Source organism: Podarcis erhardii (assembly GCF_964252035.2).
Source record: "Podarcis erhardii genome assembly, chromosome: 15".
Lineage (NCBI taxonomy): Eukaryota > Metazoa > Chordata > Lepidosauria > Squamata > Lacertidae > Podarcis > Podarcis erhardii.
Window position 1 is genome coordinate 31,491,740 of NC_138505.1, and position 25,787 is coordinate 31,517,526.

Consider the following 25,787-nt stretch of genomic DNA (forward strand, 5'->3'; position numbering starts at 1 on the left):
ATGTTTAGGGTAACTCTCATTTTGACTCAAGAAAATCACCATTTTATAGTTCAGATTGGGAAAAACAAATACAGTAAATGGACAAAAGTACAAAGATTCACAAAATGTTTAGGGGTGTGTCCCCCCAGAAAAAAGTACCGGTACTGCTTTTATCTATTTCTATTAAACTTATGATTTATTTCCCTCTTATATTTGCATAATTTTTTTTTTCAAAAACTCTATTTTCTGTGCATGCAAAATCAAAAATGTTATATATACCGTATATATTTTCTCCCCCACCCCCAAAAAAAGACATTTACAGAAAAATAAATAAATAAATAAATAAATAAATAAATAAATAAATAAATTTATTTATTTATTATTTTATTTTATTTTATTTTATTTTATTTTATTTTATTTGAAAGGGAGAGAAAGGGCCGAGCAGGAGGAGGGAACAGCCAGGGAAAACATTCCCTACCTAAAGCAGATTACCCAAAGGAAAAAGCCACGCCTCTTCTAGAAGCCGGAGAGGCTTTCAGCGGCTCTTGGCGAAGCCAGCCAATCAGCGAGGAGCAAAAAAAGGAAGAAGGAGGCGGGGTCGAGGGAGGGGCCGGCGCGAGGTGCGTTCAAACCTGGCCAATGAGCGGGCGCCGGGCGTGGTCAGACCCGAGCGGCGAATGAGCGCGGCCGTTGTTGCGAGGTGGGCTGTGTTCCCGGAAGCGGGTCGAAGGGAGCTCGGCGGTTCTTGCGCGCTTAGCCTTCTGAGGGGGTAAGTGGGAGAGGAGAGGCGGCTGAGGGCGGTTTGGCGCCGGGAGGCGAACCGGGCGGCTGAGGGCGGGGCCCGGCGGCGCCCTGGCACGAGGACCTGGCTGTGGGCGAGGAAAGAAGCGGCTCTTCCCTCCGTCCAGTTCCCGCTTCCAATGCTGGGAAGCGGCTGCTGACGTTTGGATGGGTGGGGCGCGGCTTCCCTTCTCCGCGGAGGGATGGAGGGCTCTTGACTTAGGGCTGCCTTGGCTGTTGGCGGCACTCGGAGCAGACCCGTTGGAATGAATGGGCGTGACAAACTTGGGTCCATTCATTCATCATGCGACGGTCATCTCCAGGCTTGACTACTGTAATTCGCTCTACGCGGGGCTGCCCTTGAAGCTGTCCCAGAAACTCCAGCGGGTGCAGAATGCTGCAGCGAGGCTCCTCACGGGGTCTCTGCCATGGGAGCATATTCACCCAGTGCTTTTCCAGCTGCACTGGCTCCCGGTGGAGTACAGGGTCAGATTTAAGGTGCTGCTTCTGACCTTTAAAGCCCTTCACGGCCTAGGACCCTCGTACCTACGGGACCGCCTCTCCCGGTCTGCCCCACGGAGAGCCTCAAGGTCCATAAATAGCAACACCCTAGTGGTCTCTGGCCCTAAGGAAGTTAGATTGGCTTCAACCAGAGCCAGGGCCTTTTCAACTCTGGCTCCAGCCTGGTGGAACGCTCTGCCTCATGAGACCAGGGCCCTGCAGGATCTGATTTCTTTCCGCACGGCCTGTAAGAAAGAGTTGTTCCGCCTGGCCTTTGGCTTGGAGCCAATTTGATTCCCTCCCCCCCCCTCTCTTTTTCTTTTCCTTCTCCTGCGATGAGGCTACATTTTAATATTTTAATGTTCCATTATTTTAATGTTGTATTTTATTTTTGTTTTTAAGTTGTAATCATTCTTCTTGTTTTTATTATTGTTTGTAAGCCGCTCTGAGCCCGGCCTTGGCTGGGGAGGGCGGGGTATAAATAAAAAATTATTATTATTATTATTATCATCATCATCATAAAGGTAAAAGGACCCCTGACCATTAGGTCCAGTCACGGACAACTCTGGGGTTGCGGCGCTCATCTCGCTTTATTGGCCGAGGGAGCCAGCGTACAGCTTCCGGGTCATGACCAGCATGACTAAGCCGCTTCTGGTGAACCAGAGCAGCGCACAGAAACGCCGTTTACCTTCCCGCCAGAGCAGTACCTGTTTATCTACTTGCACTTTAATGCGCTTTCGAATTGCTAGGTTGGCAGGAGCAGGGACCGAGCAACGGGAGCTCACCCTGTCACGGGGATTCGAACTGCTGACCTTCTGATCGGCAAGTCCTAGGCTCTGTGGTTTAACCCACAGCGCCACCCCCATCCCTTGACAAACTTGGGTACATTCATTCATAATAATAGTAATAATAATAATAATTTATTATTTATACCCCGCCCATCTGGCTGGGCTTCCCCAGCCACTCTGGGCGGCTTCCAACAAAATATTAAAATAGAGTAATGCATCAAACATTAAAAGCTTCCCTAAACAGGGCTGCCTTCAAATGTCTTCTAAAAGTCTGGTAGTTGTTGTTCTCTTTGACATCTGGTGGGAGGGTGTTCCACAGGGCAGGTGCCACCGCTGAGAAGGCCCTCTGCCTGGTTCCCTGTAACTTGGATTCTTGCAGTGAGGGAACCGCCAGAAGGCCCTCAGTGCTGGACCTCAGTGTCTGGGTAGAACAATGGGGGTGGAGACGCTCCTTCAGAAATAGATTCATAGGATTGGAAGAGGCACCAAGGGTCTTCTAGTCCAACCCCCTGAAATGCAGGATATATTCGGCTAAAGCAGTGGTTCCCAACCTTGGCTGAGGGTGGGGAGCGACTGCCTCCCCACCTTGGCTAAGCTCATGCTCCAGTTAACTCCTGATTGTGTACCTTCTGCAGACCCTCAGCCCAGTCTCCCTATCTAAGCTGTGAGGCTCTTTCCTTTTGCTGTAGATCAGCGGTTCCCAACCTTTTTTTTGCCCACGTAAAGGTAAAGGGACCCCTGACCATTAGGTCCAGTCGTGGCCGACTCTGGGGTTGCGGCGCTCATCTCGCTTTATTGGCTGAGGGAGCCGGCGTACAGCTTCCGGGTCATGTGGCCAGCATGACTAAGCTGCTTACCTTCCCGCCAGAGCAGTACCTATTTACTTCACTTTGATGTGCTTTTGAACTGCTAGGTTGGCAGGAGCTGGGACCAAGCAACGGGAGCTCACCCCGACGCGGGGATTCGAACCGCCAATCTTCTGATCGGAAAGCCCTAGGCTCTGTGGTTTAACCCACAGCGGCACCCGCGTCCCTTTGCCCCCCTAAGCATCTCTAAAATCCTGGTGCACCCTCCCCCCACGTGACATATAATTCTTATTATTCGGAAAGTGAACTCCGTGGAGGAAGCCTAAAAGGCCATTAACTGTTAATAACTCATTCTTGAATTGCCCCCCTTTAAAAATCAAGTTGCTCCCCTTGTGGGGCGTGTGTCCCACGGGAACCATGGGGCTAAAGCATCCAATGACAGATGGCCATCCAACCTCTGCTTTAAAACCTCCAAGGAAGGAGAGTCCACCACCTCCCGAGGGAGTCCGTTCCACTGTCGAACAGCTCTTAACATCAGAAAGTTTCCCCGTATGTTTAGTCGGAATCTCCGTTCTTGTAACTTCGTTCAAGTCCTGCCCTCCGGAGCAGGAGAAAACTTGCTTGCTCCTTTCCAATGGGACCAATTCTTGAATATCATCATTATTTATTAGTTGCCCTCTTGCACTCCAGTGCCTCAAAGCGACTTAGGGAGCAAAATGAAATGAATGGTCACAACTAAATTGGAATCGTAGGATTGTAGAGTTGGATGGGACCGCTAGGGTCATTTGGTCCAACCTCCTACAATGCAGGAAACTAAAGCCCAACGTGGGGCTTATACCCACAACCCTGAGATCAAGTACCGTATTTTTTGCTCTATAAGACTCACTTTTCCCCTCCTAAAAAGTAAGGGGAAATGTGTGTGCATCTTATGGAGCGAATGCAGGCTGCACAGCTATCCCAGAAGCCAGAACAGCAAGAGGGATTGCTGCTTTCACTGTGCAGCAATCCCTCTTGCTGTTCTGGCTTCTGAGATTCAGAATATTTTTTTTCTTGTTTTCCTCCTCCAAAAACTAGGTGCGTCTTGTGGTCTGGTGCGTCTTATAGAGCGAAAAATACGGTGTTTCATGCTTTACCAACTGAGCTTATCCAGTTGTTAGGTCCATTTATGCCAATGAGACCACCTCTCTGAGAATTATTATTTTTGTTTCACTTTTGCATTCAAGTGCCTCAAAGCAACTTACACAGTAAAGCAAAATAGCAAGGATGTTACACTTTGTTGATTAGTGTACAACAATGCATAGTCCTCAGTGAGGTGTTGGACTTCACAGATTACAGATGGAGGCTCATCTGAAGGAGCCTTGTTCAGCATCAAACAAATGTAACAGATCCCCCTATCTGTTGAAAAGTAACCTTTTTGGGGAAAGAGTTGTGGACTTTCTCTCTCTCTCATGCGTTCTTCTCCCCCCACCCTTGTGTGTATTGACTTGCTTCAATTTGTATTTTCTCTGTATTGAAAAAAAGAGTCGTAAATTGTTTTATTGATTTGAAGCACTTTTGTCCCTGCTGATTAGCCAAAAAGGTGGCCAGAGCAGCTTATGAAATCCTGTAGTAAGATATTTCTTACCCTTACAATTGAAAAGACATGGCAAACAAGAAATATGGGTTGGGGAAGGAAGCAGAAAAAATACAAACTACAGTTCTGAAAACAACCATTGGAAACACAGGTGTTTATTCCCAGGAGTTCTGCTTGAGGTATGGAAAAACGTCGTGCTGTTTTTCTACTTTGGGGATAGAAAGTCACATGACTTGGAAGATCCAGGGTCAATCATTGTTTAGTACGGAAATTCACTCTAATTTTGGCCCAATCACCGTCTTTTAGCCCAAACCACCTCTCAGGGTTGTAGTGAGGATAAAACTGAAGGGCCACACACCACATATGTAACTTTGATTTCCTGGGAGGAAAGGGGGAACTTCAGTTGTAACAAAGTGATACAAGTTTAGCAATCCTTGCTAATGATAACCCTTTTGACGTCTGCTGGGAACTTCATGTGTGCTGCCTTGAATTCCATAGGGAAAGATGTGATAGTGATGTTACATAAATATTTTTTTAGTTATTGACCTCATTTTGAAGCAGTACACCTTAGGCTTTCTCTATTAGTGTGGGCCATTATGTAGAACAGGCATCCACAAACTCGGCCCTCCAGCGGTTTTGGGACTACAACTCCCATCATCTCTAGCTAACAGGAACAGTGGTCAGGGATGATGGGAATTGTAGTCCCAAAACAGCTGGAGGGCTGAGTTTGGGATGCCTGATGTAGAAGAACTGTCCTTGTATTTTGTGGTTTATTTATTTATTTTTAAAAATGAAAAATGCAAGAGGGAGGGAGTTGTCACTTTATTTCAGTCCAAGACCCTCACAGGGCAAATAGCAGCTGGGGGAGTAATTCTGATCAGCAAAACAGCACCACAATAGTGCTGCCATTGTGGACAAATTAAGACCCCTCTATGGAGACCCCTTTCAATTTATTCTTTTAAAATGTAACCATGGATCTCCATCATAACATACGGTTAAAATCTATGCTTAAATTTGCACAACTGAGTGGATTCCAATGTGGGCTTGTGCAGGAGATCAGGCAGGTACCTTTGAACAATGATAACTCCACACATTTTCTTTTAAGTGTCACAAGTGTAATCAACTTTTGAATTTAGCAGCACCTTTAGCAGCTATTTGGTCAGTAGCAATCAGGTAATAGTGTTTGTCTTCAAGTCCTTGAAACTGTCCACCTGCTGATTCTGCATACCAAATAAGAGCAGAAGAGGAGATTAGGATTCCCACTCCACCCCCACCATAACCGCAGCTGCAAACCTTTCTTTAATTCTTTACTGGGCCTGCATCTTTACGCAGAAGCCTGGCATGAGAAAATAAAGTTGGCAAAGAAGTTGTTCCTTGCTTTGAGGTAAAGTAATGGGGAAAGCTTAATCACAATCCTTATACTCTGCTAGACAATCCTGTCTACTCACCTTTGACAGATAGGTAACCGTGTTGGTCTGCCATGGTCAAAACAAAATAAAAAAATTCCTTCCAAAAAAATTCCTTCCAGTAGCACCTTTACTCAGTTGGTCTTTAAGGTGCTACTGGAAGGAATTTTTTTATTTTGTTTTTACTCACCTTTGAGTTCAATGGGGCTTACCTTATACCTTGGTATAACATAAACATCTACTATTTCCATGTTGAGCTGCACATTAAATGCACAGGAGGAGGCTTGGTGTAGAAAAGCAAGAAAGGAACGGCAATCCTTTTTATTCTTTTACATTGGGCGAAATGACTTTTCAGGGTGCATAGTAGCATTGTGTGTTTATTTTTCTGCAACTGTGAGGTTCAGAAACTTAAGTTCTGAAAATGAAGTTGTGTTACACACCAAAACCCCAAAATATCCCCAGCGCTTTACAGTTCTGTAATGAGTGAGCTTTTCATGATATGCTTGGGAACTCTGTGGATGGAAGCTCTGTACTCAGGACTACCTGTCAGCAAAGGACTGATTTGTTTGTATGTTATACCTTTTTATCTTGCCTTTTAAAAAATATGAGAGTTTGGTATTCAAGTGTATCAGAACCCAGGTTTCTAGCGTGGCATCTCCCTCAAAAGTCTGTGCAAGAAAACAGTGCTCAGTTTATTGCTCTGATACACTATCACACATTTTTAAAATGCCTTAGGCCCGAGGTGGAGAACTGTAGCCCTCCAGATGTTGCTAGATTCCAACTCCCATCAGCCCCAGCCAGCATTGCCAATGGTCAGGAATAGGAGCTGTAATCCAACATTTGGAGGGCCACAGGTTCCACACATGTTCCTTGAGCAAATCTGTGTTGCCTGCATTCTCCCCTATTTCAGAATATTGTAGTGGAATAGGTTATGATACCATGTCTGTTCCAAAACCAGTGATTGATAGAGTGCTGTCTTTCCTGCTGCTCTTGCCAAAATCAGCAGCCCTTTAGGAAATAATTGATTGAAAGTGTTGTGTTTTAGTACTGCAAACCAAACCAGTGGAGATTCTGCACTCTTAAGAACAGGCTTGTGTTTTTCCTTGGTGACTTCTGTTCTAAAATGTTTTCTTTTTGCTAAATATGTGTAGAACTATGTATAATGTTGTTAGCACCTGGCCATTTCACCCTGCAGAAGGCAATTGAAAGCTGTTAAGTACAATACTCAACAGTACTCCCGAGGAAAGCATTAAGGTGAATGCAAAATGGTCAGTGTTGACTATATTCAGAAATAAGCTTTTAAATGTTAATTTACCAAATGCAAAATGGCCTTATTTCATTGTAAGCAAATGATGGTAATTGAAAATCCTTGAACAATTACCTTTTCTGATATTGGAGTAATCTGGTTTTGTGAGTAGTAGAAGGGAAATCAGATGAATTTTACAGAGATACCAGCTTAATTGATATAACAGCCAGTTAGCATCATTGAGCAGGATACCCCTAGCAGTGGTTAGACTAATCCTACCTTGATTGGATTTGTAATATGCTCTGTTATGGGTGCAGCCTCTGAGAAGTCTCTGGAAACTTTAGTTGGTCCAGAATGTGGCAGCTAGGTTCATGGTAGAAGCATACTTACAGCCATGGGAGGCCATGGTGGGGGCAAGCTCTCCCACAACCATAATTTCCAGCTTTCATTAAAAGAACATTGCATTTCTACCATTTGTAAAACCTGAGATATGAGACCAAATGTACAGACACTACTCCTTTTTTTGTAAGAAATTGACCTGTTACCTCCTCTCAGCACCTCCCCCAAAACATTCCTGTGGATTCCCATGCTTGCAGGAGTGTTTGTTACCATTTAGTTTCCAGGCACAGTTCAAGATGTTTGTGGTCACGTTTAAAGCCCTAAATTGCTTAAGTCCTGCCTATCTCAAGGACCACTAGCTCTTGTATCATGGTGCCAGTCCCCTATGATCTGATGAAGATTCTCTTCTAACAGTTATTCAGGCAAAAGTGTGTTGGGATATGTGAGAGAGTCTTCATTCAAATACCTTGCAGCTTCTTCCTTGGCATATCTGCCTGGACCTCCTCCTCCGTCTTCACTGATAAGTTAAGAAATTTCTCTTCTAAACCTGGTTAGGGTTTTAGCAGCAGACCCCACTGTTTTACAGGGCAATCATAGCATCATAGAATTGTAGAGTTGGATGGGACCCAACTCCTGCAATGCAGGAATATGCAGCTGTCTCATATGGGGATTAAACCTGCAACCTTGGCATTGTGCTCTAACCAACTGAGTTATCCACTTCTTCCTGTGCATATCTAATTCCTATGCATGTCAACTCAGAATAAATTAAATCTCATTTACTCCATGGTTGCTTATCCACATAAGTGCATATAGAGTTGCCCCCTTAGTTTGCAATATTAGTTCCTCTCTTACTGTTTTTCATATAAAATATTGTTAATGGGTAGTGTATGCTACTCCTACTCGGAGTAGACCCATTGAAGCTAATAGGTTTCCTTCTGAGTAGGACTTAGCTGAGTGCAACTGATTGTGAGCACAGTTTTTAAACACTGGAAGGCAGTATTCTACACTATCTCAAACAACCCTCTCCAAAAATAATAACAGGCAATGTGAAACTAAACAGTTCCACTAGCATGAGCAGTCCTAGCTGGCTGCACAACAGAACTTCCCCTCACTCACCTCTCCCAGAGTTCCCTTAGTATAGAACATGTTTATGTGAGAGACCACCTTCTCCCTTATTGTTCCTGGTCATGATGGTCATTCAAAGAGGCCCTCCTGGTACGGTTGCACGTTCATGAGCTCCACCTGGCAGTTACTCAGAAGAGATCATTTTCCATAATGGTGCCTACACTCTGGAACACACTCCCTGTGGACATTCAACATGAGTCTATCTGTGGTTTCTGACACGTGTTAAAAACATTTCTTTTTAAATAAACCTTTGGGAAATAGCAATATGGCTTGGTATCTCATTTTTGCTGCTCAGCGTATATTTGATTATTACTTGTTTTGCTCTACTGATTGTATTTTGACCTTCATTTTTTGTTAAGCGTGTTGCATACCACTTTTTGTTAGCCATTTATAAATAAGTATCTACATATTTTATATATATTAGGCTACGTGAACATGGGTGTCATAGCTAATAGCCACCATCCAATGTGTCTAATTAGTTGTATGTGCCAATGCCTTTTCGTGACTGCTATAAATCCTCAGGGCATTAGCTCTCTGACCTTGATTCTTCAAAGCTCTTTTGAAGTCAGTTTCCATCTGCCGGTTGTAAGTAACCTTTGACTACAGTGAGAGTTAAAGAATAAATGTCTTCAGTCAGCCTTGGGTGCTGCGTGCGACAGCTTTAGAGGTAGCGGTTTTCTGCTGATGTACTTGTGATGATCATTGTCTGACAATACAACTGTACATGCTGTCAGAGCTGACCTTAAGAGATATTTTGCTTCTGAAGCAAAATAATGACCCATTGAGCCTTTTTGTGACATACGGAAATGGAGACCGGAGGCATGGAAATCTGGAATCTATCATCTAACTATTTTCACACTTACTTTTATGGTGAGGTCTGCCCCGGATGCTGGCTGGTTGTGAAAACTGACTGACTAGATATTCCAGCAGCATCCAGCCTTCTGGTATTCTTGGTAAAGTGTATTCACATAGCTGCTGGTGTCATCCAGTGGAGAGTCTTTTCTGTGAGGCTAGTGTTTAACTCTTGCTGCAGCCTTTTTGTATATTCTTGGCCATGTGGAGTATGTGACCCTTAAATAACAATAATATTTTAATTTATTTAAAATATGTGTGACATGCCTTTCATTGCAAGCCATCCCAGGGTGGGTGGGGGTGCGATGCAATCAGCAATTAACCCCCCCCCCCACAACCAACAATACAGTGGTGCCTCGCAAGATGAAAAGAATCCGTTCCGCGAGTCTCTTCGTCTAGCGGTTTTTTCGTCTTGCGAAGCAAGCCCATTGACGGCTTAGCGGATTAGCGCTATTAGCGGTTTAGCGGCTTATCGGCTTATCGGATAAGCGGCTTAGCGGCTTAGAAAAAGGGGGGGAGGGGAAAAAACCCGCAGGAACTCACAAGACATTTTCGTCTTGCGAAGCAAGCCCATAGGAAATTCGTTTTGCGAAGCGCCTCCAAAACGGAAAACTCTTTCGTCTAGCGAGTGTTCCGTCTTGCGAGGCATTTGTCTTGCGGGGCACCACTGTAATATATAGAATTATACAATAAAATGAGGACAAATAAAGCAAATCAGCCTCTTAACAGTCTATAGCCCATGGTTCCCAATTAACTTAAGTATTGCAGACCCCCTCCTTTTCAAAAGCCAAGCCATGGACCCCCTACTTTTGAAAATTTTGATACCTCTATGGTAGTTTTTTGTTACATGAATGGTGCCATGGACCTCCAGGGGTCCGCGGAGCACCAACTGGGAACCACTGGTCTACGGAACACAGCCAACTACATTTTAGCACGCAGTCCAGGGAGTAACACATTATCAACACCTGGCACTGGAAAGCAAAAAGTCAGCTCCCGGTAGATCATAGAGAGGAAGGCATTCCATAAATTGGGTGCCAGCTCAGAGAAATCACTCTCCCATGTCTCAGCACAACAAATCTCACCAGGCCATGTAGCACAATGAAGGGTATCCACTGATGGTTTTCAGACAGGTAAGCTGATAAAGTATGGGATGCGGGTGGCGCTGTGGATTAAACCACAGAGCCTAGGACTTGCCGATTAGAAGGTCGGCGGTTCGAATCCCCGTGACGGGGTGAGCTCCCATTGCTCAGTCCCTGCTCCTGCCAACCTAGCGGTTTGAAAGCACACCCAAAAGTGCAAGTAGATAAATAGGTACCGCTCCGGCGGGAAGGTAAACGGCGTTTCCGTGCGCTGCTCTGGTTCGCCAGAAGTGGCTTAGTCATGCTGGCCACATGACCCAGAAGCTGTACGCCGGCTCCCTCGGCCAATAAAGCAAGATGAGCGCCGCAACCCCGGAGTTGGTTACGATTGGACCTAATGGTCAGGGCTCCCTTTACCTTTACCTTTAAGCTGAAAAAGGGACAGACGATCCTTTAAGTAACTGAGTACCAAGCTGTATTGGACTTCATGTGCCATCACAATCGCCTTAAAGCCAGTGTGCTGTAGTGGTTAAAAGTGTCAGACTAGGGACCTGGGAGACCAGGGTTCCCCACTTGGTCCTTGGGTCAGTCACTGTCTTTCAGGCTAATCTACCACACGATATATGGGTGGCACTGTGGTCTAAACCACTGAGCTTCTTGCGCTTGCCGATCAGAACGGTGGTTCGAATCCCTGAGACAGGGTGAGCTCCCGTTGCTCTTTCCCAGCTCCTGCCAATCTAGCAGTTTGAAAGCAGCGCTGTAGTGGGAAGGTATACGGCATTTCTGTGTGCCCTGGTCTCCCAGGTCCCTAGTCTGACACTTTTAACCACTACAGCACACTGGCTTTAAGGCGATTTAGTCATGCTGTCCACATAACCCAGAAAACTATGCAGACAAACGCTGGCTCCCTCAACCTGAAAGCAAGATGAGCGCTGCAACCCCATAGTCGCCTTTGACTGGACTTAACCGTCCAGAGGTCCTTTACCTTTTACCACACAGGGTTGTTGTAGAGAAAGAGGTGAGGTATAAAGGTAACAAATAAAATTGGTAGTAATGACACATGTCACAGTAATTAAGAAGTAAATGAATAAAGTAGCTTCTGTATTACATGAAAATAGTTTTAAAATGGTATCAATGGTATTGCAACCCTATTACAATATCAAATATGATTAAATGACCATAATTTTAAAAAATGATATTGCAGTGATATCAAGAGCTAATTATAATATAAAAATGATTGGAAATTTCTGAAATGTAGACAAGAGGGAAGGGACTTTGTTCATTGGTTGTGATCTTATGGCAGTGCTAGAGGATTCTGAAGGCAAATATGTGCTTTTGGAAAGTTAAGTTTCTACCTTAAAAAGTATTCAATATTTTAAATATTAAAATGGACTGTACCGGAAGTAAAAGAATAGATTATGTTTTACATCATTGCAACACCAAGATTTAACAATACCTGTGGAATTTTCAAATGACTGCATTAAGAAAATGGCACATTAAACTACATGATACATCTGTTATAAGTAAACTTACCTGGGCATTGAGTGAAACGAGGTGGATATTGAAAATCATTGTAGATGTTATATTACTTTTTTGTTGACGTAGTTTAAATATAGTAGTTCCCAGTGTAATGCATTATACCACACCAGCCTTCATAAATAGCACAACCCATCAGAAGTATCTTTAATCTCAGCTGAAATATAGGGGAATTGTCAAAGAACAGCACAAGGCTAAGGCATAATCCCTGTTTATTTCAGTGAATTGGACTCGGAACTGTGACAAGGTGTTTCTCAGATAGTATTCAAAATTAGATTATTCCAGTTCCTCTGGCTCCTATATTTATTCAATCCATGTTTTGTATACTTAGAAGATAGGAATTTTGCGGTAAGCTTAAGCCAAGTGGAAGCGCACGTGTTGTGTGCCCATAAAAACAAGCAAGTGTTGTGAATCAAATGCACGTTAAAATTTAAGTATGTGCCAAAGTTTAATTTGTTTCCCAGGCTGTAGAACTATACAAGCAGCAGTACTTTACAGGTGTGACTGGATTTGGAGTTGTAAATGAATTGCTACACATCTTTAGGGCTTAATAAATGGCTTTCTTATTTAGTACAAAAGCAAGAAATTAATGCTGTTGGGTAACAGCTGAGAGAATTGATCAATGTTTTACCTGGTAACTGTAAAAAGCGATAAATACTCATGACTGCTGCTATGATTCCCCACCCCCTCCACAATTCTCAAGCATAACTCTTCTGGCCATCTGTTTCTGGCATTGCATAATAGAGCTGCTCTTAAGCATCCCCCCAACCATTGTACAATATTTATACCACACAGAAAGCATATGTGGTCATTCCTCAACCAGGAGTATTGTGCAAAAAACAACACCACTGAGTTTTGTTGTTGAAATATCCATTTTTTTGTGTTTTCAGAATCACTTTAAAATGTTGATGTTATGCCATATACTAAAATGTAAGCAGGACTAGTTGTCAATAGTACAGTGGTACCTTGGGTTACAAACACCTCGGGTTACAAACACTTTCGGTGACAAACTCTGCTAACCTGGAAGTAACCAGGTTAAGAACTTTGCCCCAGGATGAGAACGGAAATCACATAGATGAAAGATAATATAAGAAATGTAATTAATATTTTGGAATATCTGATGGCTAGGAATGAGAAACAAGCCATATTAATGTTTGTTGATGCAGAAAAGGCCTTTATGTTGAAGAATTTAGAGTTTATGGATGTGGGGACTGAGTTCTTTAATGGGATAAGGGCAATTTATACAGAGCAGAAAGCAAAGCTAATTGTAAATAATGTGACTACAGAAGATATAAAAATAACAAAAGGAACTAGACAGTGATGTCCACTCTTGCCATTACTATTTATAATGGTCCTAGAGGTTTTCTTGAGGTCGATGAGACAAAATGAACTAATAAAAGGGGTAACAGTTGGTCAGAACGAATATAAAGTAAAAGCCTTTGCAGATGATCTGGTAATTACGATTGAAGAACCATTAGAAAGTGTAAAAGAAGTCTTGGATGAGATTGAGAAATTTGGAAGTGTGGCAGGGTTCAGACTAAATAAGAAGAAAACCAAAATAATTACAAAAAATATGGATCAAAGTATAATAGAAATAATGCAACAAAGAACAGAGAGAGAGGTGGTGAAAAAGGTCAAATATTTAGGAATTTGGTTAACTCCCAAAAATATTGACTTGTTTCAGAACAACTATATACCGGTCTGGAATGGGATAAAGATCTAGAGGTGTGGGGAAGAATGAAATTATCTTTTTGGGGTAGAATATCTACGATAAAAATGAGTGTCCTTCCAAAGATGTTATTTTTGTTTCAAACTATCCCCATATTAAAGGGGGTAGCAATTTTCAAAGAGTGGCAAAGAGTGCTTTCAAGGTATATCTGGCAGGGCAAGAAGCCGAGAATTAAATTTTAAGTTATTAACGGATGTAAAGGAAAGAGGAGGCTTCGCCCTGCCGGACTTGAAACTGTACTACGAAGCAGCATGTCTTTGCTGGTTGAGAGAATGGATAAAATTAGAGAACAAAGAGTTATTAGATTTAGAAGGATTTGATAACAGATTTGGATGGCACACGTATCTATGGTGTGAAAAGAAGAAAATTCATAAAGGCTTTGGGAACCACATATTCCGGAGCTCATTAATTGAAATATGGGATAGGTACAAAAACCTATTAGAACCAAAAGTTCCACACTGGTTGTCTCCACTAGAGATTACGAGTGTAAAGAAAATAAATATGAGAAGTAATTGGATTACATATGGTGAATTGATAACCAGAGGAGGAAAATGGAAATTAAAGCCATATGAACAAGTCAAAGAACATGTATATGATTGGTTGCATTATTTTCAGGTTAATGAAATGTTTAAAAAAGACATTAAAGAAAGTGGTTATGCAGAAAAAGATTCAAAGTTCCAGACAGATGTGATAAATAATAATTGTAAAAGTTTGTCAAAAATGTATAAAATATTGTTGGAATGGAATACAAAAGATGAAGAAGTCAAATCAGTAATGATACAATGGGCCAGAGATTTCGGTTACAATATACAGTTTGAGGACTGGGAAAAACTGTGGAAAGAGAATTTAAGATTTACTGCTTGTACGGTACTTAAAGAAAATGTTATGAAAATGTTTTACAGATGGTATATTACACCGGTAAAGTTAGCAAAAATATATAAGATGTGCAATAAGTGTTGGAAATGTAAAGAAAAAGAAGGTACGTTTTATCACATGTGGTGGGAGTGTAAGAAAGTGAAGGGTTTCTGGGAGATGATCTACAATGAAATGAAAAAGATGTTAAAATATACATTTGTAAAGAAACCAGAGACCTTTTTTTTAGGAATTACAGGGAATGAAATAAGAAGAAAAGACTGTAAACTTTTTCAATATGCAGTTACAGCAGCAAGAATTCTACTGGCCCAGAAATGGAAACGAGGAAATACCGACGATAGAAGAATGGAGACTGAAGCTGACAGACTATTCAGAACTGGACAGACTAACCGGAAAAATTAGATATCTTCGAGACCAAAAGTTCATCGAGGACTGGGGGAAATTTGTTGAATATCTGAAAAGAATATCTGATGTGCAAACAACGCTGGTGGGGTTTCAAGAAGCACTGTGAAAGTTGAGATATATTGTTAAAAAGAAATAGGAGTGGGAGGGAAGTTTAATGGCAATATAAACGGAGAAATGCGTGATTGAGAGGTAAATATGGATGATTGCCAGAGAAGCTGAAGGAAGTCCCAAAAGAACCAAATTTGTGGAAATTTCGATAAAATTGTATATTTTTGTCGGAAAATTTATAAAAATTATTTATAAAAAAAATTAAAAAGAGAATGGAAATCACGTGCTGGTGGTGCGGCGGCAGCAGGAGGCCCGATTAGTGAAAGCGCGCCTCAGGTTAAGAACGGTTTCGGGTTAAGAACGGACCTTAAGTTCGTAACCCGAGGTACCACTGCAATTAATTTGTAGTTGAATTCTGGAGTAGCATTAGAATACTTTCAACCTGTAGACTTCAACCTGATTAAACATAGGGCCCGTCTTCAATTTTAGCGTGTCACATTGAGATCCACTATTTTCAAAGATAAGAGGTCTTAATTCCTACAGTCTTCTTAGTGATACAGGAAGCCCCCTTAGTGATACAGGAAGACTATTTGCCCTTCTGCCTCTGTGTTTTCTACTGTCTCACCGGGGTCTCAGGTAGGGGTCTTTCCTATCAGCAGCTACTTGACCCCTGTTTCCAAGAAAGGACCACAGCTCAGCGGTAGAGTCCTTGCTTTGGGTCCTTGCAACTGGAAATACCGGGGATTGATCCTGGCATCGAATGTATGGGAAGTATGTGCTCACTGCTGAGTTGTGATCCCTTCTACAAATACTTATATCTTATCAAAAGTTTGAGGACTGCTGTCTTGAGAATACAGTGGTACCTCGGGTTACATATGCTTCAGGTTACAGACTCCACTAACCCAGAAATAGTACCTCAGGTTAAGAACTTTGCTTCCTTTGCTTCAGGATGAGAACAGAAATCGTGCTCTGGTGGTACAGCAGCAGGAGGAGGCCCCATTGGCTAAAGTGGTGCTTCAGGTTAAGAACAGTTTCAGGTTAAATACGGACCTTCGGAACGAATTAAGTACTTAACCCGAGGTACCACTGTATGCTGGAGTAGATCAAAGACTCATTCCCAAGTGTTTCCTGCAACAGAAGAAGAAGCACAAAAGCTCAGGAAGCTGCCTTATACCAAGTTAGACCAATTCTGCTTCAAGCATGGCCTTCCCCAACCTGGTGCCCTCCTGATGTTTTGAACTACCCATCTTATCATCCCTGACTATTAGTCATGCTGACCAGGGTTGATGGGAGCAGTAGACCTAGACATCTGGAAGATACCAGGCTGGGAAGGTGGACCTAAGCTCAGTATTGTCTGCTGTGACTGGCAGTAGCTCTCCAGGGTCTTGAGCAGAGGTCATTTCCATCATATGCTATCCTTTTAGCTCAGGGTTTCCCAAACCTGTGTCTCCAGCTGTTTTTAGACTACAGTCCCCATCATCCCTGACCACTGGTCCTGCTAGCTAGGGATGATGGGAGTTGTAGGCCAAAAACAGCTGGAGTCCCAAGTTTGAGAAACCCTGCTTTTAGTTGGACATGCCAAGTCAACCTTGGATTTCTGTGTACAGAACATGTCTTCTACCAATAGGCTGTGGGCTCTTCCCCTTTTCACCTTCTCTTCTAAAAAAATAATAATTAACCAATAGGGTATTGTACGATTTGGCTGAGGGTTGAACACCAATGTTATGAAGGTCCATACCTCGGTCACGGTGCACTAGGTGGACTGCTGCCATGTGCTGGGGTGAGGATGTAGCAAGGCAGAGGGCAGCAAGGGAAGTACCAGGATGATGGTGGCGGCGGCATTGAGTGCGCAAGCACTTCCATATCATGTACAAGTGCCGTATCCTGACCATGCCTAATAGCTGTATATATACCGGGTTTTGCAGTTCTTGCTTTGCTTAATGCAAGGATGAGGTTGTATCCCACCTCCATAGATTGTTAGGCTCCCAGCTCCCATCAGCCCTAACCAGCACAGTCGGTTGTCATGGATGATGGGAGTTGTAGTTCAGCGACAGCTGGAGACCCTTAGATTCCCCAGCTCTGGATTTGCTGTATCTTAATTTCTTGCCTATAATGTTTGCACAGAACCAATTGGCATGTTGAGAATTTGTGGTATTCTTTGGATCATCTGCAGTGTTTGTCACAGACGCTATGGCTGTCAGAATGAGCAGAGGCTTTGTCCAGGCGTCCTTCCATCATGTGTGGACATAGCCAAGAACCACCCCCCCCAGCAGTGTTTTATATTGTTCCTTGTATCTCATTTTAATTGCCGTGAACGACACTAGAAGCCAATTTTTGGGACTGGCAAAGGGGATGAAAAGTGTTGCCAAGACCCTCAGCCCCTGTCCCTATTACATCTCCCTCAATGTATGTCTCTCTGCCGTCTTTGTTACACGTTCTTTTTTCATGCCCATATATTCATCGCTTTCTCTCTCAACCCACCCACCTCCACAGACAGGGAAATGGCTCAGTCTTGGCTCTTGATCCCTCAATCCCACAGATTTCACTGTTGCCATAGCCTTCTCTTCCCAAGCTCCCTTTATCATAGCTTGTGAAAGGCATTCCTGTATTTTCCAGTGTGTGGGCTCTATGCCACAGTTGTGTACATAAGGTTCAGAAATAACTGTTTAAAGCAGAGTTTCCCAAACCTCTTAAGTTCATTGACCCCTTGATGTGCTTACAAAGTTGTCCTGGACCCCAACCCAAATTCTTAGGAATGTACATCACATAAAGTCAAGAAATAGCAATATTTAGTCATTTATTAGTCATTAGTTACCATATCAAGAAATAGATCTACTGAGGTGTACTCCTGACAGAGCAAGCCAACTAAGAAGTAAGTCCTACTCAATTCAGTAGTGCTTACTCTCAGGTAAGTGGGGGTTAGGATTTCAGCCTTGTGCTTTTCATATCAAGTGAGTTATCAAAATCAAAACATCTCAGTGTCTCTTAAATGCTGAGATCAGAATTCCTTACTTTCCAGAACAAATTTTGCAGCCCTCAATATGATTGAAAATAATTTCTTTCAAGGAGAAAGCATATTTCTCTATTGGGATGTACATAAGGAACTGCAACAAACCAGTTCATGGAAAGGTATACACAAATTTGATCTTTGTACAGTGGTACCTCAGGTTACATATGCTTCAGGTTACAGACTCTGCTAACCCAGAAATAGTGAAAACAAAACAAATTCCTTCCAGTAGCACCTTAAAGACCAACTAAGTCAGTTCTTGGTATGAGCTTTCGTGTGCATGCACACTTCTTCAGATACACTGATCTGATACAGTGTATCTGAAGAAGTGTGCATGCACACGAAAGCTCATACCAAGAACTGACTTAGTTGGTCTTTAAGGTGCTACTGGAAGGAATTTGTTTTGTTTTGACTATGGCAGACCAACACGGCTACCTATCTGTAACCAGAAATAGTGCTTCAGGTTAAGAACTTTGCTTCGGGATGAGAACAGAAATTGTGCTCCGGCGGCGCGGTAGCAGCAGGAGGCCCCATTAGCTAAAGTGGTGCTTCAGGTTAAGAACAGTTTCCGGAACGAATTAAGTACTTAACCCGAGGTACCACTGTAATTGTGCAGTAGAAACTACCAGGAATGGGGAAAACAGATTTCAGGTAAAAGCCAAAAGGTACCTGGATATCCAAGCTGTGCTTGTTAAAGTAGGAACTCATTCAACTGACCATATCATTTAACAATAAATGATTCTTCAATATTGATTTTGCACAACTGAGCTATCTGGGATGATTCTTTTAATCACATGAACTCTCCTTGGTCCATGTCCCTCTAGTATACTCAAAAGAGTTGAAGTAGTTTTCTTCGTTTCAAGTATTCATTTTAGTAAGTATGGGGAGCAAAATATTTAAAAAACATTTCATTGCCTTCCTTTGATTGTGTTAGTAAAGACGCAGTTGTGTGCATCCCTCCCCATCCCCTTTATTTTCTCGTTGCATCTTAAAAATCAAATGCAAACTTGTTCTTTGCTTTTAACATAAGCTTACCAATGCACTTCTTTATTCAAAGGCCGCTAAGTGAGTATTTGTTGTTGTTGAACAACAAACTGGCAAATCAAGGCTCTGAAATAGATTTCAATTATTATAACAATGTTAAGCTGTCATGTTTTTAACAGATCCATATAAAGTTAATCACATAGAATAAATAAAATATGGAACAAAGGGTGATAACGAGAAGCAGCGATGTGAGACAGGCAAAATATTGGAAATGTCAGCTTTAATGTGCCCATCACTTTATGATTTATATCTCATTCTACTCTGGTCTCTCTGTAGCTACTGCTGTAGAGGGAGCTTCATTAATAATGACTTTAGAGGTTTGTAGTAATATTCAGCAAATTGCAGCGGCTTGCAGAGGTGAGTGAGATGACGCCGTTCCATATCAAATTATAAGGGGGTAAAAGGCAGTAATGATCAGGATCTAGACACTCCGGTAAACTAATAGAGCAGTGGTGGGGAATCCAGGGCCCTCCAGGTGTTTGTGAACTACATCTCCAATCATCCCTGACCGTTGGCTATGCTTGCCTGACATGATGGGAGTCCAGTGACACCTGCAGGACTGCAAGCCCCTGACCCTGGTAACAGGTTGTCAGTCTACGTCGATATTGCTTGTTTCTCTGCTGCAGTTCGAGATGCCCGAAAAGACTTTAGCTAATTGCTCGAAGGCTAGTTTGCTGATGGACTGTCAAGGCCTGTGCATTTTGGATATATGCTGTGACAGTAGGACCATGTGTTTGCATCCTTCTCATTTGTGTGCTTCTGTGTGTTGAATATGGCACACACATAACTAGGGAGGGGGAATAAATTATATTCAGCTCACATTTAATGGTGAAAATACCTATTTCACACTTTCCAAAGATGCATTGGCATCTTTAGAAATTTGCACTTCTCCAAATTTTGCAATGAAGTCATCCAGCCAAGTAATGTGTGTAAAAATGCATATATTAAGGTAAAGTACCGTATTTTTCGCCCTATAGGACACACTTTTTCCCCTCCAAAAATGAAGGGGAAATCTGGGTGCGTCCTATGGGGCGAATGCAGGCTTTCGCTGAAGCTTGGAGAACGAGAGGGGTTGGTGCGCACCGACCCCTCTCGCTCTCCAGGCTTCAGGAAGACATCTGCAGCCTAGACAGCCCTGTTCCCGCAGGGCTGTCTAGGCTGCGGATAGCAGCCTGCCGCCCGGCGCGATGGGCGCCCTGAAGCAGAGCACGCCTCGCACCGGGCAGACATCCGCAGCGTGGGGAGCCCTGCAGGAGTTCCCCGCAGGGCTCCCCACGCTGCGGATAGCAGCCTGCCGCCAGGCGCGCAGGGCGCCCTGAAGCAGAGTGCCCCGCGCGCCGGACAGACATCCGCAGCGTGGGGAGCCCTGCAGGAGTTCCCCGCAGGGCTCCCCACGGTGCGGATAGCAGCCTGCCGCCCGGCGTGCAGGGCACCCTGAAGCAGAGTGCCCCGGCGCCGGGCAGACATCGACCAGCCCCACAAGCTCGGCGGACAGCAGGGAGGCGCAGCGCCGCCATCCCGCTGTTCCTTGACCTGGTTCGGTTTCCCCGACCTGGTTTTGGGGGGAAATAAAGGAAAAAAAATTTTCCTTTATTTCCCCCCCAAAAAACTAGGTGCGTCCTATGGGACGGAGCGTCCTATGGGACGGAAAAATACGGTATACATGAAGAGGCATGTATTAGTGAAAGTCATATACAGAAATGCATTATATTCGGGAAAATTGCTGTGAAAAAATGTATATTAGGCAAAATTGCATATAAACTTGTGAATATCAAGGTAAAATCGGATAAAAATGCCGATGAATTTTTGTGAGGACGGGGTGGGGGTGGGGGAAAATGGTTCACAAGCTAATGCGGAAACTGAATTTAAAAGAGGAACAACTAGAAACTGAAAGAACCCAGATTTGAGAGATACGCCCATCCCTATACATGGCACATGTAAACTGTAAAAAAAAAAGTGTTTTAAAATTCACCTTTAAATATGTAGCTATACCTCGGAAGTTGAACACCTTGCGAGTCAAACGTTTTGGCTCCCAAATGCCGCAAACCCGGAAGTGAGTATTCCAGTTTGCGAACGTTCTTTTGATCAGGAACGTCCGACGTGGGTTCCATGGCTTCTGATTGGCTCCAGGGGCTTCCTGCATCCAATTGGAAGCTGTGCCTTGGTTTCTGAATGTTTTGGAAGTCAAACAACTTCCAGAATGGATTCCATTCAACTTCCGAGATATGACTGTATAGACTGCCAGCTTTCACTCTTGCCTGCCTGTTTTTACTCAGAATCCTGCTCTGTTTCTTAGTGTGTGCATTTTTGACCTGCCTGCAATGATGACGAAGCCTTCAAATAACCTAATTGGTTAAACATTAAGTCCTTGGCGGCTGCTGCTCTCTCTGTTCAAAGCACATGAAAGACCTGTGCTGGGACTATTAACTAACAAAAGATACTCACCACAGATTCTTGGTGTTGAGAACAGACTACAGTTTTCTTCCTTTGTGCGAGTTGTGATGGTGGCTTTATGAAAAATGTATGTTTGCATAAAGCAGCATGAATTCTTAAAGAAGACAAGCGGTGGAATGTGTAATGACTTGGGCTTGATAAGTTGCAATTTGTCCTGTGAAGAATTCAATCCATTATTTTAGTGCTGTAAGGCAAGTGCTTCCTATTACGATCATTCCGCCTGGTACCCTTACGCACCGCAGTGGAATATAAGTGCCAGCCATTGTGAAGCTTCTGGCCTGGCTTTTGCCCTTCATAAAATACTGCGCCCTGGAGAACGTGTTTGCTCCTTGGGGAGCAAACATATTGGAGAGCAATATGGTTACTGTGTACACCATTGCCATCTCCGCAGCCCCAGAATTTGAAAGCTGCAAGTTTATAACTGTAAACATGGATTGGGTCCAAGGGACCATGAACAGAAGGAACACAGATGCAAGGGCTGTTTTCAGTAACACAATAGTTTGCGTAGTGCTCTTCAGATGCTCACCCTCTTGCAAGCAGAGCACTGCCTCTGGATTTTCACATTTTCTCGTGCAAAGCTCTAGAGTATTCAACCTGGTGATCTCCAGGTGATCTTGAACTACGACTATCATCATCCCATAGGAAGTTGACTTGGAAACTACTACTAATCCAGAATGCGGCAGCTAGACTAGTGACTGGGAGCAGCCGCAGCAACCATTATCACACCGGTCTTGAAAGACCTACATTGGCTCCTGGCACGTTTCCGAGCAGAATTCAAAGTGTTGGTGCCAACCTTTGAAGCCCTAAACGGCCTCAGCCCTGTATACCTGAAGGAGTGTCTCCACCCCCATCGTTCAGCCCGACACACATCCAGCCCTGAGGGCCTTCTGGCAGTTCCATCACTGTGAGAAGTGAAGCTGCAGGGAACCAGGCAGAGGGCCTCCTCATGTTGAGTGGTGCAGTTTATCAATAGACCTGAGATTCTCCTGTACTTCCTTTGCTCAGGCACCAATCTGCTTGATGTTAGAAGAACATAGGAAGCTGTCTTATACCAAACCAGACAATTGGTCTATCTAAAGCCTGATATCGCCTGTCCTGAATCACAGCAGCATTCCAGGGCCTCGGGTAGAGGTACCCTCCTAGTCCTACCTGAAAATACCAGGGATTGAAGTTGGATCCTTCTGCATACAAAAAAGCATATGAACTACCATTGTGTGCATGGTCCTTCAGAGAGAGAGAGAGAGAGACTGGTATTTTGATGCTTTCTTCCATTGCTTTAGATAAAGAGTAAAAAAATAGCTGCATTCGTCAAAACAAGTAAAAAAGCTGCTTGTACTTTTGACCTAGTTTCCTTTCTCTCCCCACCCCATCCTTCGAGCCAGCTTTTTCTTTTGTCAACAAAAATTGTGATTTCTTTGGGAACAAGACATCCGGTTCCTCTTTCTAGGAGTCTGACTGTCTCTCTGCAACTGTCTCTCTTCACTCTTTGGAGTCAAACAGGCTGGGTCACTGCTTGAGGGCTGTACGAATGACCTGTGGTTTCTGAATCCCCAATTGGTAAGTGAAAAAAGGAGAGATGTGGCTGGAATGATTTTGAATACATAAAAAAAAAAAAGTGGTGAAATGTGTCCCCGCTAGCTATTAAAACTCAGTTGGACTGCTATCTGCGTATCTGAAATATTTAAACCATCTATTCCTTCGGGCAGAGTTTTCAACGGCTAGAGTACTGCCAGATCAAAAGTTCTGTAGTGAAAGGCAACAGAAATCTGTTTTTCCCCCCTCCTCTTTGATGTGGATTGGCTGAAAACTGCAGCTAAAATTATGGTCTGCATCCTCTTCCATATACTTGAGTTGTTGTTGTTGTTTTCATTCAGCACCAAGGCATTTTTGCATTTGATTTCCTTTAGCTACCAAGATTAAGATATAGAGTGGGAGTGGGAGTGCAAATGAGTTTGGGTTTGCTCACAGTGACCCTTTCACCATCTGCTCTTGTAATCAGCCTATGGTGATCCTGCTGCATTGTGTTGCCTTGTGTGGGTGGAGGTGGAATAGCTGTAGCTCTGTGAGTGGTTGATCATTTGCTTTGTGCGTAGAAGGCCCCAGGTTCAATCCCTGGCCCCTGCAGCCAGAAGGGTCATCTCGTAGCAGCACTTAAGCAAGCTGGTGTTGCTTGATGCAAGACAGCTTCATATTAGAGGTAGCTCAGGGCTAGAGCATCCACTTTGTGCTCAGAGCGCCTGGTTTTAACCCCCAGCTTCTCCAGGTATGGCAGGAAATGTGTAGGCAATGCTGAGTTAGATGGACCAAATGGTCTGACTTGGTATAAGATAACTTCCTATGTATATTTTATTCCCCACCCCAAACCAGATCTTCCTTTCTGGGTTCTTCCTCCACTTTGTGCAACACCACTCTTGAAATCTGCCTGTTCTTTCCTGATAAAGTTGCAAATCACACCTTTGGGTAGAACAATTTCCCACCCACCTCTCCACTTCACCCCCTTTCCTCTGCTTTCGTCTGCTTTCTTCTGTGCTGGTTGGCTGCTGGTTGTGCCTCATTCATCATTCTCTGTGCCAAACCATCATTATATGCCCCAGTGCCCAAACACCATGCGATCTATTTTCTGCTGGATGCTTTGCTAACTTATTTGAATATACTCTGTGTGTGTGTCTTTGTGTGTGTCAGGATATGGAATAGTGTGTGAACAGAACCACACAGGTGCAGCCTTCGTGCTGCTGGTGGGGTCACCGTCTGTATATGGCAGGACAGTACTGAATCAGTGCAAATATTTAACGAAATGAAAGGGGGAAAGATTGGGGGGCAAAAAGGTAAACTTAAAAAGTGGTGAGAAGGATGCAGACTACTGTAGGAGGGTTCAAACAGGCGATCAGGCTCTGAGGTCGTGAGCACAGCCAGATCCCAGTTGCATGAGGATTGTGAATTGCAACACCTGTGTATGCCTGGATGCAGCTTGCCGGTTTGGTGGGCTCCGTGCAGAGCTGATCCAGCCATTAGGCAGGGCGAGGCCACTGCCCCAAGTGGCACACCTGTGGATGCCCTGCCACCTCTGACAGAGAAGCTGGCACCAGATTTTGCAGAGTGCAAGAGGTTTCCCCCCAAATCAGCACAATGTTTCCTGAAATCGGCGCCAAGGGTGGCACAGCTTGTCTGCCAGCAGTGGATATGGCAGGGCATACAGTGGCGGCAGAAGCAGATCGGTGGTGGCAGAAGCAACGGCAGGACAGCGTGGCACTTCCCATTTTGCCTTGAGTGGTGAAACAGGATGCCTCTGCCCCTGGGTCCACGACTCAAATGGTTTGTATTAGGGTGAGGCAAGCTAGCTTTGTTATTTTCTATTTTGCACTCAAATTCCCAAAGCTATGTCTATGCTGTTTAAGTCCTTTCTTAATTGTCTTCTATTATAAATGCTTGTATTTATAACCTCCTTAAAGCATTGCATCCAGGTATCCGAATCTGATACCTGGCTGCTTGGTTCTGTGCTGCCAAATAAAGTGTAGACTTGGGGCTCAAAAGACAGTGAGTGGTTTATTTGGCTCTTGTCTTTGTGAATTCCAAGGACACCCAGAGAACAATCTGAGTTTGCCCTAGCTCAGGTTGGGGGATAGTAGGGATGGAAGCAGTGCTACCTGACAGGGTTGGCTTTTACCCTGGCCAGCAATTATCTAGGATCCCCAACACCAAAGGATCTCCAGTGGGCCATTGGTTTTGGGGAAGGTGTTGGTCCAGGTCTAAGAACACCCACCAGGAGAATCTTTTGCATGATCCACCACCAGTGGTTATGAAAGCATCAACACCAAAAAGCTGAAAAGCAATCTCCGGTATCCCAGCAGTACAAACTTTGCAGGGAGTCAGAGTCTCGCTCTTGTTTTGAGCTCTTGAAATCCTCAGTTTGTGCCAAGCAGCTTTTCTCGGAGCCTTGCGGCAGGCACCAGCTTGATGCAAACAGCTGCTTTGGCTTTAATACTGGAACCAAATTAACTTCTACTTGCCGAAGTTTACTTCGCCACTCAGTAGTGCATTTTAATCGGCAAACGGAGACGAAAATCTCCCGTAAAGCAACCCTCATGAGTCTTTGCAAGCCATTAACTGTCAACAGTTTCTTTTGATTGAGTAATCCAATTAATTTGCTGGCAGGGTTCCCAACGAAATGCTGTTGCTTCTTATAGTTATCTGACATCTGTCCTTAAACTTGTTACATC

The 25,787-nt window shown here is 43.7% G+C and overlaps 1 protein-coding gene across 3 annotated transcripts in view; it reads left to right on the forward strand.

Moving 5' to 3' along the window:
* Positions 1–656: 656 nt before the first annotated feature.
* The window catches only part of TANGO2 (transport and golgi organization 2 homolog), a gene marked incomplete at its 5' end in the record, with an annotated part of 94,663 nt that continues 69,532 nt past the window's right edge, over positions 657–25,787 (forward strand). Inside the window, one exon of one of the 3 annotated variants that reach the window (XM_081842836.1) lies at positions 657–748. In XM_081842836.1, coding sequence (XP_081698962.1) covers positions 657–748 — 92 coding nt within the window. Of the gene's footprint in view, positions 749–23,001; positions 23,128–25,787 lie in introns of those variants that run through there. The other 2 variants (XM_081842838.1, XM_081842837.1) reach the window with 2 other exon arrangements.